Source organism: Lithobates pipiens, unplaced genomic scaffold (assembly GCF_037356315.1).
Source record: "Lithobates pipiens isolate NorthernLeopardFrog02 unplaced genomic scaffold, aLitPip1_a1.2 Scaffold_18, whole genome shotgun sequence".
Lineage (NCBI taxonomy): Eukaryota > Metazoa > Chordata > Amphibia > Anura > Ranidae > Lithobates > Lithobates pipiens.
In genome coordinates, this window is record NW_027507758.1 from 141,021,283 (window position 1) to 141,039,611 (window position 18,329).

General features: G+C 44.9%; 1 protein-coding gene across 2 annotated transcripts in view; it reads left to right on the forward strand.

The window, feature by feature from the left end:
• Nucleotides 1–18,329, forward strand: part of PCNX2 (pecanex 2) — a 272,275-nt gene that overhangs the window by 100,397 nt on the left and 153,549 nt on the right. For both annotated transcript variants that reach the window (XM_077486198.1, XM_077486199.1), the window contains exons 10-11: nt 10,567–10,720; nt 16,349–16,381. In XM_077486198.1, coding sequence (XP_077342324.1) covers nt 10,567–10,720; nt 16,349–16,381 — 187 coding nt within the window. The remainder of the gene's footprint in view (nt 1–10,566; nt 10,721–16,348; nt 16,382–18,329) is intronic.

The window sequence follows — 18,329 nt, forward strand, 5'->3', positions numbered from 1 at the left end:
ATGGCATTCCTGGGAGAGCGGCCCCAGGAGCAATGGGTGACTGAGTTGGACAGGCTGGTCCAGCAGGAGATAGAGCTGGACAATCATTATCGGGCTCTGCAATGGCACGCAGAGCAGGGATATTTAGGGGAGACAACAGAATGCTCTCCGGGGGGATATGACTTTGGAGGCCCTGGATTGCTGTGGGAGAGCCTTACAGATTGTTTTGTGTTTGGCGATGAAGGGGAAGCTACCCTTGAGGATCTGCGAGAATATAGAGAGGCTATGCTCGGTTTTGCAGGGGTCTCAGAGCTTAAACTTTCATCTGACCATATGACATTCTCTCATTCCTCTTCTGGATCATCCAAATGCTCTCTAGCAAACCTCAGACGGGCCCGGACATGTACTGGCTTAAGCAGGGGGACATGTCTGGCACTGCAGGATCTGAGTCCCTTGCCGCGTATTGTATTAGTGATGGTAGCCTTGTTACGTTGGTTCCAGCTCTCAGCAGGTGATTCACTAGGCCCCCCCCCCCCCCATGTGGTTCTGAGATTTTTGCCGTTCTTGTGATCATTTTGACCCCACGGGGTGAGATCTTGCGTGGAGCCCCAGATCGAGGGAGATTATCAGTGGCCTTATATGTCTTCAATTTTCTAATTATTGCTTCCACAGTTAATTTCTTCACACCAAGCTGCTTGCCTATTGCAGATTCAGTCTTCCCAGCCTGGTGCAGGTCTACAATTTTGTTTCTGGTGTTCTTCAACAGCTCTTTGGTCTTCACCATAGTGGCATTTGGAGTGTGACTGTTTGAGGTTGTGGACAAGTGTCTTTTATACTGATAGAAAGTTCAAACAGGTGCCATTAATACAGGTAATGAGTGGAGGACAGAGGAGCCTCTTAAAGAAGAAGATACAGGTCTGTGAGAGCCAGAAATCTTGCTTGTTTGTAGGTGACCAAATACTTATTTTCCACCATAATTTTCAAATAAATTCTTTAAAAAATCAGACAATGTGATTGTCTGGATTTGTTTCCACAGTTTGTCTCTCATGGTTGAGGTATACCTATTATGACAATTAGAGGCCTCTCTCATCTTTTTAAGTGGGAGAACTTGCAAAATTGGTGGCTGACTAAATACTTTTTTGCCCCACTGTATCTCCAAACAGAGAGGAATCTAAGCCCTTGTACACAGATATACGTCGGAGATTCCGACGGAATGTGTCCGATCGGACTGTTTTGTCGGATATTCCGACTGTGTGTGGTCTCCATCGGACTGTTTCCGTTGGAGTATCCAACGGACCAAGTTTTCCAACTTGTTGGTAACATTTTCAGACAAAATGCTCCGATCGGACATACTCCGATCATGTGTAGAGAATTCCGATCGGACAAAGTGCCACGCATGCTCAGATCAAATTCCTACATCAAAGCTATTGGCTACTAGCCTGAACTTAGTCCCATCGTAACAAAATAACGTCATCACGTTCTGAACGATCGGACATTCCGACAACTTTGTCCGACCGTGTGTATGCAACAGTTTCAGACAAAATCCGTCAGACAAAATCCGACGGATTTGGTTGTCGGAATTTCCGACCGTGTGTACAAGGGCTTAAGATGCTACTATCTTTCCAAAACTTTATGGATTTAAAAATATGCTTTCCTGCAAGGATCCTGAATGGGCTTCCCTTCCCACACAGTCTCTCTACTGACTAAGGAGGCTGTCAGATCTTCTGTATTGACATGTGGCAAGCTGCTTCACTTCTTTATGCTTGTGAATGCACTTTATTATTATCATCATGTTTATGATTTCAAAACAAAAAGGTCACCTTGAGCCCTGTTCTCTGTTTTTATGCTCTCAGTCTCTACAGTATATGAATCTTCCCTGTCCCAAGAGGCTGCATGGCCAGTGTATTTAAGGACCCTATTAGCATTATAACCTTGAATTTACCCTGCATCACCTGGAAACTTTGAAGTGCAAGTTGTAACTGTCCTTTTTTAATTGTTAAGAATAATGCTTATACAAACTACATGCAGTTATAGGAAAACAATACAAGTTATATAGAGTGCTACAAATATGCATACATATGCGCATATACACACTATCCATCCTTTCCCATAAAAGTCACTTAGCTTTTGGTATAGCTTGTCGACAATTTGCTTATCAAACAAGATTGCATTAAGCAATCATAGGAAAACATATTATTGATTTTGTATTGTTCTATGGTAAAACTCCCCTTCTAGCGTATGCTGCTGGCTTTTTATCTGGAAAATTTGTAGCCACTCCCACATGGAACGTAGCACTACTCTTTTGAGTCCTACATTAGTTTCTATGAAAGAAGCATTTCTGCCTGAAAACTCTGGATGGCAGCACAGTACAGGGCTGTCTTAAAAAGTGGGCACACCTGGACACTGCCCAGGGGCCCCAGCTGCATAGGGGACCCCTGCACTTCCCCTAAAGCAGCTGATCCTTGAGCCCACACTGCCTGGAAATTGGGAGCCCCACGATGGCACTCAGAGTGATGGATACACAGGGGAGGCAGGCTGGTAGCGGTGCTCATTGTGTCCTCATCAGACTCTGCCTGCACATTTGTATCCCAATCAGAGTGCCCCCCACACCTGTATCCTAATCAGAGTCCTCCCACACTTGTGCCCCCAACAGAGTCCCCCCACACTTGTGCCCCCATCAGAGTTCCCCCACACTTGTGGCCTCATCAGAGACCCCTGAACAATGGTGTCCCCATCATAATCCCGCCTGAATATGTGTCCCCATCAGAGCCCCCCAAACACTTGTGTCCCCATTAGAGCCCCCCCCCACACTTGTGTTCTCTATCAGAGTCCTCCCACACTTGTGCCCCCATCAGAGAACCCCAAACAATTGTGTCCCTCTCAGAACCCCCCTTCAATTTGTGTCCTCCATTACAGCCCCCTCCCTCCACACTTTTGTCCCCCATCAGAGTGCCTCCCTTCTCTTGCATCCCCACCAGAGCACATTTCTTTCTCCCTGCACCGTCCTTTATTTCCCCTGTAGATCTGTGTCCATTACCGCTGTGGTACTCCTCTGAAGGGCTGGCTGTAATGCAGACCTACTGCACTTCCAAGGTCCCACCCGGCTGTTACATGGGCACGCTGTATGTGACAGCATTAAGATTACTGAATTTAACTACGGGTGGGCGGTGGGAGGTGCAGCCGGTCTGCACTGAATGAATTTGAACTTCGTCAGGTTTCTCGAGTTACGGGACTTGTGCTGCACACCCCTCACTGCCTGTCAGTATGCAAAGCAAGCCCCGCAACCCGAGCAGAGATTGTCCCTGCAGTGAGCCTAATGACTAGCTGTGGGCCGGAAGAAACATCCTAGCGGGCCGGATGTGGCCCGCAAGCTGTACTTTGGAGACCCCTGATCTAGGGTGTAGAGGGGTCAGAGTGCTGGGGGCATATCTGGGGTGTAGAGGGGTCAGAGTGCTGGGAGGATATCTGGTGTGTAGAGGGGACAGAGTGCTGGGGGGGATATTTAGGATGTAGAGGAGTCAGATTGTTGGGGGGATATTTAGGATGTAGAGGGGTCAGAGTGCTGGGGGGGATTTCTGGGGTGTAGAGGGGTCAGAGTGCTGCGGGGATATCTGGGATGTAGAGGGGTCAGAGTGCTGGGGGGATATCTGGGGTGTAGAGGGGTCAGAGTGCTGGAGGGATATCTGGGGTGTAGACGGGTCAGAGTGCTGGGAGGATATCTGGTGTGTAGAGGGGACAGAGTGCTGGGGGGGATATTTAGGATGTAGAGGGGTCAGAGTGCTGGGGGTATATATAGGGTGTAGAGGGGTCAGATTGCTGGGGGGGGGTATCTGGGGTGTAGAGTGGCCATAGTGCTGGGGGGATATTTAGGGTGTAGAGGGGTCAGAGTGCTGGGGGATATCTGGGGTGTAGAGGGGTCAGAGTTCTGGGGGGATATCTAGGGTGTAGAGGGGTCAGAGTGCTGCAGGGATATCTAGGGTGTAGAGGGGCCATAATGCTGGGGATGAATTTGAACTTCGTCGGGTTTCTCGAGTTGCGGGACTTGCGCTGCACACCCCTCACTGCCTGTATGCAAAGCAAGCCCCGCAACCCGAGCAGAGATTGTCCCTGCAGTGAGTCTAATGACTCTAGCTGTGGGCCGGAAGAAACATCCTAGCGGGCCGGATGTGGCCGCAAGCTGTACTTTGGATACCCCTGATCTAGGGTGTAGAGGGGTCAGAGTGCTGGGGGCATATCTGGGGTGCAGAGGGGTCAGAGTGCTGGGGATATCTGGGGTGTAGTGGGCTCAGAGTGCTGGGGGGATAGCTGGGGTGTAGAGGGGTCAGAGTTCTGGGGGGATATCTGAGTTGTAGAGGGGTCAGAGTGCTGGGGGGATATCTGGGGTGTAGAGGGGTCAGAGTTCTGGGGGGATATCTGAGTTGTAGAGGAGTCAGAGTGCTGGAGGGATATCTGGGGTGTAGAGGGGTCAGAGTGCTGGGGGGATATCTGGGGTGTAGAGGGCTCAGAGTGCTGGGGGGATATCTGGGGTGTAGAGGGGTCAGAGTGCTGGGGGGATATCTGGGGTGTAGAGGGCTCAGAGTGCTGGGGGATAGCTGGGGTGTAGAGGGGTCAGAGTGCTGGGGGGATATCTGAGGTGTAGAGGGGTCAGAGTGCCGTGGATATATCTAGGGTGTAGAGGGGTTAGAGTGCTGGGGGGATATCTGGAGTGTAGAGGGGTCAGAGTGCTGGGGGGATATCTGGGGTGTAGAGGGTCAGAGTGCTTGGGGGATATCTAGGATGTAGAGGGGTCAGAGTGCTGGGGGGATTTCCGGGGTGTAGAGGGGACAGAGTGCTGGGGGGAATATTTAGGATGTAGAGGGGTCAGAGTGCTGGGGGTATATATAGGGTGTAGAGGGGTCAGATTGCTGGGGGGGGGTATCTGGGGTGTAGAGTGGCCATAGTGCTGGGGGGATATTTAGGGTGTAGAGGGGTCAGAGTGCTGGGGGATATCTGGGGTGTAGAGGGGTCAGAGTTCTGGGGGGATATCTAGGGTGTAGAGGGGTCAGAGTGCTGCAGGGATATCTAGGGTGTAGAGGGGCCATAATGCTGGGGATGAATTTGAACTTCGTCGGGTTTCTCGAGTTGCGGAACTTGCGCTGCACACCCCTCACTGCCTGTATGCAAAGCAAGCCCCGCAACCCGAGCAGAGATTGTCCCTGCAGTGAGTCTAATGACTCTAGCTGTGGGCCGGAAGAAACATCCTAGCGGGCCGGATGTGGCCGCAAGCTGTACTTTGGATACCCCTGATCTAGGGTGTAGAGGGGTCAGAGTGCTGGGGGGATATCTGGGGTGTAGAGGGGTCAGAGTTCTGGGGGGATATCTGAGTTGTAGAGGGGTCAGAGTGCTGGGGGGATATCTGGGGTGTAGAGGGGTCAGAGTGCTGGGGGGATATCTGGGGTGTAGAGGGCTCAGAGTGCTGGGGGGATATCTGGGGTGTAGAGGGGTCAGAGTGCTGGGGGGTATCTGGGGTGTAGAGGGCTCAGAGTGCTGGGGGATAGCTAGGATGTAGAGGGGTCAGAGTGCTGGGGGGATATCTGAGGTGTAGAGGGGTCAGAGTGCTGTGGATATATCTAGGGTGTAGAGGGGTTAGAGTGCTGGGGGGATATCTGGAGTGTAGAGGGGTCAGAGTGCTGGGGGGATATCTGGGGTGTAGAGGGTCAGAGTGCTTGGGGGATATCTAGGATGTAGAGGGGTCAGAGTGCTGGGGGGATTTCCGGGGTGTAGAGGGGTCAGAGTGCTGGGGGGATATCTGAGGTGTAGAGGGGTCAGAGTGCTGGGGATATATCTAGGGTGTTGAGGGGTCAGAGTGTTGGGGGGGGATTTCTGGTGTGTTGAGAGGTCAGAGTGCTAGGGGGATTTCTGGGGTGTAGAGGGGTCAGAGTGCTGGGGGGATATCTGGGGTGTAGAGGGGTCAGAATGCTGGGGGGATATCTGGGATGTAGAAGGGTCAGAGTGCTGTGGGGGATTTCTGGGGTGTAGAGGGGTGAGAGTGCTGGGGGGATATCTGAGTTGTAGAGGGGTCAGAGTGCTGGGGGGATATCTGGGGTGTAGAGGGGTCAGAGTGCTGGGGGGATATCTGGGGTGTAGAGGGCTCAGAGTGCTGGGGGGATATCTGGGGTGTAGAGGGGTCAGAGTGCTGGGGGGGTATCTGGGGTGTAGAGGGCTCAGAGTGCTGGGGGGTAGCTAGGATGTAGAGGGGTCAGAGTGCTGGGGGGATATCTGAGGTGTAGAGGGGTCAGAGTGCTGTGGATATATCTAGGGTGTAGAGGGGTTAGAGTGCTGGGGGGATATCTGGAGTGTAGAGGGGTCAGAGTGCTGGGGGGATATCTGGGGTGTAGAGGGTCAGAGTGCTTGGGGGATATCTAGGATGTAGAGGGGTCAGAGTGCTGGGGGGATTTCCGGGGTGTAGAGGGGTCAGAGTGCTGGGGGGATATCTGAGGTGTAGAGGGGTCAGAGTGCTGGGGATATATCTAGGGTGTTGAGGGGTCAGAGTGTTGGGGGGGGGGGGGGTTTCTGGTGTGTTGAGAGGTCAGAGTGCTAGGGGGATTTCTGGGGTGTAGAGGGGTCAGAGTGCTGGGGGGATATCTGGGGTGTAGAGGGGTCAGAATGCTGGGGGGATATCTGGGATGTAGAAGGGTCAGAGTGCTGTGGGGGATTTCTGGGGTGTAGAGGGGTGAGAGTGCTGGGGGGATATCTGGGGTGTAGAGGGGTCAAAGTGCTGGGGGGATATCTAGGGTGTAGAGGGGTCAGAGTGCTGGAGGGATATCTGGGGTGTAGACGGGTCAGAGTGCTGGGAGTATATCTGGTGTGTAGAGGGGACAGAGTGCTGGGGGGGATATTTAGGATGTAGAGGGGTCAGAGTGCTGGGGGTATATATAGGGTCTAGAGGGGTCAGATTGCTGAGGGGTATCTGGGGTGTAGAGGGGCCATAGTGCTGGGGGGATATCTAGGGTGTAGAGGGGTCAGAGTGCTGGGGGGATATCTGGGGTGTAGAGGGGTCAGAGTTCTGGGGGGATATCTAGGGTGTAGAGGGGTCAGAGTGCTGCAGGGATATCTAGGGTGTAGAGGGGCCATAATGCTGGGGAGGCATCAATCTAGCAGATATATTATATGCACAGGACAGCTTTGTTACTTTATGTATGTAGTATTTTCCCACTGTTTCTTTGCTGTACAGAATGATTGTTCATGTGGGTAATGCGGAACTCCACTCAAAAGAGGAAGCTCTGCTTGTCTCCGTTGTAGGGGACCCAGAGTATTACTTTGCCCAGGGGCCCATTATGCTATTAAAGTGGTTGTAAACCCTCAGATACAAGTTAATCTTATCAGATACTACATAACACAGGCAGCTGATCGCTGCCTGTGAAAGTGCACTTACTTGTGTAGTTATGATATAAATCGTCTTTTTAATGTTCATGACGGCATGCGCAATTGCGCAGTATGCACTTTCAATGGCGGCATGTATATAATGCCATTTGTTTCTTTCCTGCTTGCCTTAAATTTACTGTGAGTGAGATTCTCCTCTGAACGGCACAGAGGAGAAGTCTCGCGATGCAGTAATTATCTGGTCTTCCTGATACTCCCCCTTGTGACTGAACAATGCTCTGTTGCTGTAGTAACGGCAATTGAGAACGAGGCTTGGTTACGATGCTACAGCGCATGCGCGAGATTTCGGCAGGGATACGAAATAAGGGCGGAAATGACATCCGCATCGGCTTCTTAAAACAGCACAAAGAATGGCGCGGACAATACCCAGAAGATACAAAAAAATAAAACTACTAAAAAAGTTACTTCCAGTGCTCGTTTTGGAGTTATTAATATATCTTTTGCTTGGATATGTTAATAAACATAGAAATATTTTAAAAATAGAATTCTTTTGGTGGGGTTTACTTCCTCTTTAAGACGGCCCTGCAAGCATGTCTCCAGACCTAAACCCTATTGAGCATTTGTGGGTCATCCTCAAATGGAAGGCGGAGGAGTGCAAGGTCTCTAACATCCACCAGCTCCGTGATGTCATCATGGAGGAGTGGAAGAGGACTCAAGTGGCAACCTGTGAAGCTCTGGTGAACTCCATATCCAAGAGGGTTAAGGCAGTGCTGGAAAATAATGGTGGCCACACAAAATATTGACACTCACTCACTCTGTACACTCACTACTACATAATGAGTAGCAAAGTGTCATTTTTTCAGCGTTGTCACATGAAAGGATATTATATTATTAAATTTTTACAAAAATGTGATATATATATATATATATATATATATATATATATATATATATATATACGCTATATTGTCAAAAATATTGGGACACCTGCCTTTACACACACATTAACTTTAATCAAAAATTATAAAGCTGCGCTAAAACTTATGAAGTGCAAAAATGATATTGTGACATATTGAATTCTAATATCAAATACTAAACAGTGTATATGACCAAAAAAATGTGCAAAAAAAAATACTCAAAATTAAAACGCATAAAAAGTCCAAAGAGGAAGAGAAACGCAAAGAAAAAAATTCAGTCCATTGAAGTGACTCTTTAAAACACCCTTCAGATGTATAGCAGGTGCGCCCAGAGAGAGAGTTTTATCCACCATCAAATTCAGTAAGGCTTACCAGCTGACAAGATCTCTTTTTAGGGAGATCATACAAGCTTGAAAACAAAATGATCGCTCCTGGTCTCTCCAATAGGTTCTGCTGGTGTCTCCAACTCCTATATCTCCTTCTTAGAGCGTCTCACATTCCACCATAATTATTTGGTAAGAAAAAAGAGAAAGGCTCCCATAGCATAATTCCGTATAAAATTTTAATCCGAACGTAATAAAAAAGTAACAAACTCACAGATTTCCAGCTGAGTACAAGCGTGTGTATAATCACGAGCCGGCCGGCTCTCTCCTATTTACACCGCCCGCCCTTCCTGGTCAACGGGGAATGGCGGTGACGTCAGCACGCCGCTCACCCTACGTCGTTTCGTCAAAGTCACGAAACGACGTAGGGTGAGTGGCGTGCTGACGTCACCGCCATTCCCCGTTGACCAGGAAGGGCGGGCGGTGTAAATAGGAGAGAGCCGGCCGGCTCGTGATTATACACACGCTTGTACTCAGCTGGAAATCTGTGAGTTTGTTACTTTTTTATTACGTTCGGATTAAAATTTTATACGGAATTATGCTATGGGAGCCTTTCTCTTTTTTCTTACCAAATAATTATGGTGGAATGTGAGAGGCTCTAAAGCCGCGTACACACGGGCGGACTGTATGGCCTACTTAGTCCGTCAGAAAATCCGATGGACAGTCCGTCATACTTTCGAATGAATGGACTTGACCACACACGGATGCACAAACAGTCCGTCGAAAGCTTGCGCGATGACGTGTACAGCACGTACGACGGGACTAGAAATAGGAAGTCCAATACTCAGCAATGCAACCTTTCGCCGTGTAAATCCTTTCTGAGCATGCGCCATTCTTAGTCCGTCAAACTAGCCTACTCACGAGCGGATTGTCCGCTGAAACCAAAGTATGACGGACAGTATTACGGAAATTCCGAAATACTTAGTCCGCCAGACTGCACGCTGAAAAAGTCAGCTGAAGCCCACACACGAGCGGACTGTCCGCTGAAATGTGTTTCGACGGACTAAGTTGGCCAGACAGTCCGCCCGTGTGTACGCGGCTTTAGAAGGAGATATAGGAGTTGGAGACGCCAGCAGAACTATTGGAGAGACCAGGAGCGATCGTTTTGTTTTCAAGCTTGTATGATCTCCCTAAAAAGAGATCTTGTCAGCTGGTAAGCCTTACTGAATTTGGTGGTGGATAAAACTCTCTCTCTGGGCGCACCTGCTATACATCTGAAGGGTGTTTTAAAGAGTCACTTCAATGGACTGGATTTTTTTCTTTGCGTTTCTCTTCCTCTTTGGACTTTTTATGTTTTAATTTTGAGTATTTTTTTTTTTTTGCACATTTTTTTTGGTCATATACACTGTTTAGTATTTGATATTAGAATTCAATATGTCACAATATCATTTTTGCACTTTATAAGTTTTAGCGCAGCTTTATAATTTTTGTTTTTTGTATATTGTGGGTATCTCACATTGTGTTGCGGCAAGAATTTATATTTAGTTTATTGTTAGTATTCATATTATTATTTTTAGAGCTTGCTTCATTGGCTTAGGCTTTCTTTTGAATAATTGAGTAATTTTTTGGACAGCACTGTTTTCCAAAGATTTTTTTAGGCTACATTAACTTTAATGGCATTCCGGTCTTCGTCCGTAGATCCCCAATATTGAGTTGGCCCATCCTTTGCTGCTATGACAACTTCAACTCTTCTAAGAAGGCTGTTTACAAGGTTTAGGAGTGTGTCTATGATAATGTTTCACCATTCTTCCAAACGTGCAGATTGTTAGAGTGGTAAAGTTTCACATACATATGTACTTTTTTTATTATATACGCCAATGACCTTGGCTTATTGTTTAGTTCACTTTGGCCTAACCTGACGTTTTGCTGTATTTTTAAAAATTTATTTTACATTTATTTTTTACATTTATATTTAAATGTTGCAGAACTGAAAATATTGGGGAAAACATCATAGCAATATTGCTGGCCATCTGTGTTTCATTTTTTGGATTTTTGCTTCTGCACCAAGGCCTCTTCAAAGACATTTGGATATTCCAGTTTTGTGTTGTAATTTCAAGCTGTCAGTTTTGCCTTCTTAAGGTAGGAAATGCCTTCTATTTAATTGTGTTATATTATCTGATGAGTAGAGGTGAGATAAAAAGTAGAGAGCAATTTCTCTGATTGCAATTATTACAACTGTGGACCATGCTTTTGTAATGTGTATTGAAACTGCCATGTGTAGTCACAATCATAAATCCGTTTTGACAGGGAGATTACACAGGAGCACAAATAAGCGAGAGCAACAGAGCCTTGTTTGTCACCCTGTAACAGGAAGGCCCTAAACTAGGATCTTTTTGGAAGGATTACCAGGTATTTAAAAATATAGCCCTGGTTCACATTGGTATGATTTGACAGGCGATTTGACATGTCAAATTGGCGGCAATTACTTGCAATGGCACTGTCCTAATCGGTGCAACGCTGCATTTTCACCAATTTCAAAAAGTAGTTTCTGTACTATTTTTGGGATTTCGGGTTGCAATGTACATTGACATCTGTGCAGTGACATGCGGGAATGAAATCATGCAAATTCAGCTAAACTCACACAGCTTCATTCCCGCAGCTCAGTGTGAACCTGGGATTAAAATTACATTTCAAAACTTATTACATTACCAAAATTACATTTCAAAAATACAAACTTTTAAAGTTAGCATTACATTTAACCACTTACCCCCTGGGCACTTAAACTCCCTTCCTAACCAGACCAATTTTCAGCTTTCGGTGCTCTCACATTTTGAATGACAATTACTCAATCATGCAACACTGGTAACTATATGACATTTTTGTCCTTTTTTTTCCACAAATAGAGCTTTCTTTTGGTGGTATTTAATCACTACTGGGTTTTTTATTTTTTGCGCTATAAAAGAAAAAATACTGAAAATTCTGTAAAAAAAAATGCATTTTTCTTAGTTTCTGTTATAAAATTTTGCAAATTAGTAATTTTTCTTCATAAATTTTGGCCAAAATTTATACTGCTACATATCATTGGTAAAAATAACCCAAATTGATGTATTTTATTTGGTGTTTGTGATAGTTATAGAGTCCGCAAGCTATGGTGCCAATCTCTGAAAATTGATCACACCTCAAGTACTGATGGCCTATCTAATTTCTTGAGACCCTAGCATGCCAGGAAAGTACAAATACCCCCCAAATGACCCCTTTTTGGAAAGTAGACATTACAAGGTATTTAGAAAGGGGCATTGAGAGTTTTTTGAAGTTGTAATTTTTTTCCAACAATTCTTTGCAAAATCAAGATTTTTTTTTTTCTTTTTTTCACAAAATTGTCATATTAGCAGTTTTTTTTTCACACACAGCATATGCATACCACTAATTACACCTCAAAACACATTCTGCTATTCCTCCCAAGTATGGTGATACCACATGTGTGAGACTTTTACACAGTGTGGCCACATACAGAGGCCCAACATGCAGAGAGCGCCATCAGGTGTTCTGGAGCACCAAGACAATGGAAACGCCCCCAAAATTACCCCATTTTGGAAAGTAAACACCCCGACGTATAATCTATGAGGAATAATGAGTCTTTTGAACATGTCATTTTTTTGCTACGAATTTTTGGAAAATGTGGAAAGAAAATGAAAACGCATATTTTTTAACACAAAGTTGTCCATATATACAATATTTCTAACACATAGCATATACATACCAAAAATGACACCCCGAAATAGATAATCCTGAGTATGGCGATACCACATGTGTGCTTTCACAGCCTGGCCACATACAGAGGCCAAGTACGACTGGGTATGGCTGAGCACGGCTGGCTATGGCTGAGCATGGGTCACGGATGCTCCTGTGTGTGTGCCCCAGGGGGTGCGCAGGAGCGTGATTCTGGGAGGACGTCATAGTACGCCCTCCCAGAGTTATCAAACCACCCTGTAGCTGTCATTCAGCTATGGGCCGGTTGTTAAGTGGTTAATATTAATAATTACATTTCAAAGGTTTCAATTTTAAGACTTATATAAGCTTTTAGTGATTAGGTTTGTGATTAGGTTTGCATTTACTTAGTCCATTTAGGCTTAAGGGAATGATTTTAATAATGTGACCAGCTCAGATACCATGATGTATATTTTGGTCAAGCACAGCAATTTAGTGGTGATAGCTACAAAGTGTGCATAGAGAAGGTGTAAAAGAATTGTTGCTTATATTATGTTTCAATGCATTACTATTTATATAATGCCTAACAAGTTCAAGGAAATGCATATAAATCTAGACTAGTAAGAGATCCATATATTTATATAATCCTTTAAATTAAGCACTTTTAAAATAACATTATTTTTATCATGTTTACCCTAAAAAGTAACTTGCAGTAAAGAAATATGAAAGCTGACATTGCCGAGACAGTCAGACATAACTAAAAGTCTTAAAATAGCTGACATGCCAACTGCATGACTTCACATCTCTGGTTTCAGCCTGTCTCCCATTGTCTAACTGTGTATCGTATGTCGTCATGTAGTTGACAGGCAGCAACTGTTCAGATGCCAGTAAGTAAACCTAATAAGCATAAAAAAGTCAGCCTGTACCAGCAGGGCTTGATTTACCATTTCGCCCAAGTCTCATCATCAGTAGATCAAGTGTCATTTCATAAAAATATTTTTGCATTAGGCTGGGTTCACACTGATACTACACCACAAACGACTATCATCCTACTTTGCTCTGCGACATCAGTCCTAAATCGGTCCTTCATTGGTCCTACATCCATCCCACTTCAATGAACATAGATCCGACTTTGATCCCCAACAATGGCAGGCACATTGTGTGGTATGAATTTTTAGGGTGAACTCCACACAAAATGTTAAAAAAAAACGCCATGGGTTTCCCCTCCAAGAGCATGCCAGGCCCTTCAGTCTGGTAATAATATTAAGGGTAACCCCCATGCCGAAAAAACGGCATGGGGGTCCCCCTCAAAATCCATACCAGACCTTTGTCCGAGCACACAGCATGGCAGCTCAAGTAAAGGGGGTGGGGATGAGTAAGCGCCCCCCCCCCCCACGAACTCCTGAACCATACCAGGCCACATACCCTCAACATGGGGGGTGGATGCTTTGGGGCAGGGGGGCCCCAAAGTACCTTGTCCCCATGTTGATGAGGACAAGGGCCTCTTCCCAACAATATGGCCGTTGGTTGTCGGGGCCTGCGGGTGGGGGGCTTATCGGAATCTGGAAGCTCCCTTTAGCAAGGGGGCACCTAGATCCCGGACCCCTACCCATTCACCTAAAAAAATTGTCAAAAATAAAACACATTACACATGTTTTTAAAGTAATTTATTATGGCAGCTCCATCGTCTCTTCCGATCTCTTCTCCCCTCTCTGGCTCTTCTGTGTCCTCCACTGACATCTTCTGCCTCTGTTGGTTCTTCTCTCCTCTCTGGTTATTCCCCCCTCTCTGGTTATTCTCTTCTGTCGGGTCTCCTCCTCTGTCTTCTCGCTCTTTTGCTCGCTCTTATGCCCGGTCTTCTCCACTGTTTTCTCCCTCTGTTCTTCTGAGGTTGACTCAAATCTCTCTCCCGTGCTAATGCTGGGTGCACGTGGTGCCACTACTTATATTGGCGGTGACGTCATAAGGGGTACTTTAGCGCACTAATATTTTATAGAATTTTATGATGTATTGAGGAATCAATTTTTTTGGTGCAGCTTTTTTCAGCACAGGAACTGGTGTGGTTTAGGGATACAATTAATATTATTGTACTCATATCAGCGCTTAAATATATTTCTTAATTGTGTCATAAGGGGTGGGCCTCGGGTGACCCCACCCCATGCCAATATAAGGAGTGGCACACCATGCACCCAGCATTAGAGCGGAGGAGAGCATCGAGTCAACATTGGAAGAAGAACAGAGGGAGAACACAGTGGAGAAGATCGGGCAAAAGAGCGGGAACATAGCAGAGAAGACCTGAACAGCGGAGAAGACAGCAGACAGAGGGAGAAGAACTGAAGAGGGCTAGAAGACATCAGCGAAGACCTGGAGATGGGAAAAGAACCGGTAGAGGATGCCGGAGAAGGGAGAAGAGATCGGAAGAGACGACGGAGCTGCCTTAATAAATTACTTTAAAAACCTGTGTAATGTGTTTTATTTTTGACAATGTACCCCATACTCATTCAGATAGGGTGGGGGGCCGGGATCTGGGGGCCCCCTTGTTAAAGGGGGCTTCCAGATTCCAATAAGCCCTCCCGCCTGCAGACCCCGATAACCAACAGCCAGGCTGACCTGCCAGGCTGTGTGTTCAGATAAGGGCCTGGTATTCTCTTGGAGGGGGGAACCCATGCCGTTTTTTTTATTTGGTGTGGAGTTCCCCCTCAAGATCATCAGAGCACAAGTCACATGCCAATGTCGGATCAGGCAAGACGGCGATTGGACTTTGATCCAACTTCAATGATATTCAATGGGCTGAAGTAGGATAAAAGTCAGACCAAAGTAGTACAGGGAGCATTTTCAAAGTTGGACTGACTTGTGTCAGACCAGTTAAGACGGCTCCCATAGGGAAACATTAATTTTCAAACGTCATGCTTTCGCTGCAGGTGAATTTTTCAGGTATGTGTGTTTTAAATTACAGTGATTGATTTACTGCCAGTTGAAAAGGACTCGATGAAAGTCACTTTCTAATCAAAGGGCCAGTTTACTGTTTTTCAGGCTTTTAAGGGGGCTGGATTGTGGCCTGTGGGAGTAGAAAAGGCCCCGGCATCAGTTCCCCATCACTAGTTTTAATGGGAGGAATCGTGTCCTGTTGTTTATCAGTGAGAAGAATAGTGCCCCCTTGATGGTGTCAGTAGGGAGAATGGTGTTACTTGGTGAAATAGTGCCCCAAGGGCCATATAAATGCAATTAAAGGGCCACATCCAGCCCCCAGGCTGCAATTTGGAGACCACTGATTTAGAGCAAGCATGTCAAATTGGTGAATTTTGGCCTGCATGTGCTCCCCATTTTTGGCCCTCAGTGGTGTAAAAATGACAGCTGAATAAGGACCCAACTGTCTTTCAGTTGATAAAGGATATACATTACTTCCCTACATGTTTTGCAGTGCATTACAGGAAATGTTTTATGACCCCATCTTATAGGATACAATGTTGCAATTATTAGTGTGACGTTCATTTTTGTTTTTATATACTTCAAGTGTCTCTGTCATTTGATAAAATATGGGGGGGTGCCATTACTGGCCTCCTTTTAAAAATATGAGCTGGCTGATGTGCCTGGTTGCAATACTTTGAACCACAGACCTGAATAATGGATGCTGAAAATTAGTATTGTTAAATATTAGCAGTTTTTATCTCAATACTTGTTTATAGGTTAGTATCCTGCACCGTGAATGCATCAGCATGACAGCCAGGTAACTAAGCTTTGATCAAATGGTCAGCAATGGCAGCCCCCATGATTCTGCCAGAGTTACTTTAAATAGCTATGGCTCTCTGTACACATAATGTGGTCCCATAAATACTCACTCTATTTAATTCAGTCCACTGTTTCATTTGAATTTGACACACCTGATCTAGATACAATATCTGGGTACAGTTTACAAAATATGCCATTTTTTTTTTATTTTCATAGGAGCAGAAACCAAAATCCTAGATCTGTAGGATCAAATATTGGTATACTATGTTGTGTGGTAATATCTCACATATTATTAAGCAGTTGTCATTTAACTGTCTTTTCCTTATCTAGAGTGTACAGCCGGATCCTGCATCCCCGGTTCATGTAAGTTTTGGTTTTGGTGACACTTCCACCAATTATGTATAGCTCTAAGCCTACATTGACTATAATGATTGGGATCAAATTTATCATATTTATTTATCTTTTAAAATGATGTATGCCTGGCTTTATATATAATATATAGCTATCTATCTATATATCTATCTATCTATCTATATATATATATATATATATATATATATATATATATATATATATATATATATATATATATATATATATATATATCCTTTTCCTTTTTTAGTTAAATGCAACCGTGGATCAACTAGAATGACATTATTTGTGCCTGTCACATTCAGCTCACAGAAAGATTGGCAGTGGAGGTGATGCAACAGTGTCATTTTTTTGACAAGTTAAAAAGTTACATAGATTGTAACTTGCTTTTACAGCAGTCAGAAGCAGGAACCTACTCCTGCTGTCAGGCTGAGACTTTTCCCCTGAAATTAACATGAAGGGTAGGTGTGCGCCTGCAAGTACATATATAAACATTCTGAATTCTCAACTAAAATACTGGAGGACAGGTATATATTGTACTATGTCAGTAAGTAGGTAAAGTACATCCAAAGCCAAAACATTTTTAACGTGTGTATATATATATATATATATATATATATATATATATATATATATATATATATAGTCTAAACCGCTGGCAACAAAAGTGAGTACACCTCTAAGTGAAAATGTCCAAACTGGGCCCAATTACCCATTTTTCCTCCCCGGTGTCATGTGACTCATTAGTGTTACAAGGTCTCAGGTGTGAATGGGGAGCAGGTGTGTTAAATTTGGTGTTATCGCTCTTACTCTCTCATACTGGTCACTGGAAGTTAAACATGGCACCTCATGGCAAAGAACTCTATGAGGATCTGAAAAAAGAATTGTTGCTCTACATAAAGATGGCCTATGGCTATAAGAAGATTGCCAAGACCCTGAAACTGAGCTGCAACATGGTGGCCAAGACCATACAGCAGTTTAACAGGACGGATTCCACTCAGAATAAGCCTCGCCATGGTCGACCAAAGAAGCTGTGTGCACTTGCTCAGCATCATATCCAGAGGTTGTCTTCGGGAAATAGACGTATGAGTGCTGCCAGCATTTCTGAAGAGGTTGAAGGGGTGGGGGGTCAGCCTGTCAGTTCTAAGACCATACGTTGCACACTGCATCAAATTGGTCTGCATTGCTGTCGTCCTAGAAGGAAGACTCTTCTAAAGATGATGCACAAGAAAGCCCGCAAACAGTTTGCTGAAGACAAATAGACTAAGGACATGGATTACTGGAACCATGTCTTGTGGTCTGAGTCCAAGATAAATGTATTTGGTTCAGATGATGTCAAGCGTGTGTGGTGGCAACCAGGTGAGGAGTACAAAGACAAGTGTGTCTACAGTCAAGTGTGGTGGTGGGAGTGTCATGGTCTGGGTCTGCATGAGTGCTATGTCAATTTGGACATTTTCACTTAGGGGTGTACTCACTTTTGTTGCCAGCGGTTTAGACATTAATGGCTGTGTGTTGAGTTATTTTGAGGGGAGAGCAAATTTACACTGTTATACAAGCTGTAAATTTACTACTGTCATTCCATCAGTGTTGTCACATGAAAAGATATAATAAAATATTTACAAAAATGTGAGGAGCGTACTTTTGTGAGATTCTCTCTCTCTCTCTCTCTCTCTCTCTCTCTCTCTATATATATATATATATATATATATATATATATATATATATACTGCGGGTAAAATAAGTATTGAACATGTCACCATTTTTCTAGGTAAATATATTTCTAAAGGTGCTATTGACATGACATTTTCACCACATCTCGGTAACAACCCATACATAGAAGGAATCCAAAATAAATAAGTTCAGAACTTAAGTTATGTGTAATAAAATGTAATGGCCCAGGGAAAAGGTATTGAACACATGAAGAAAGGGAGGCACAAAA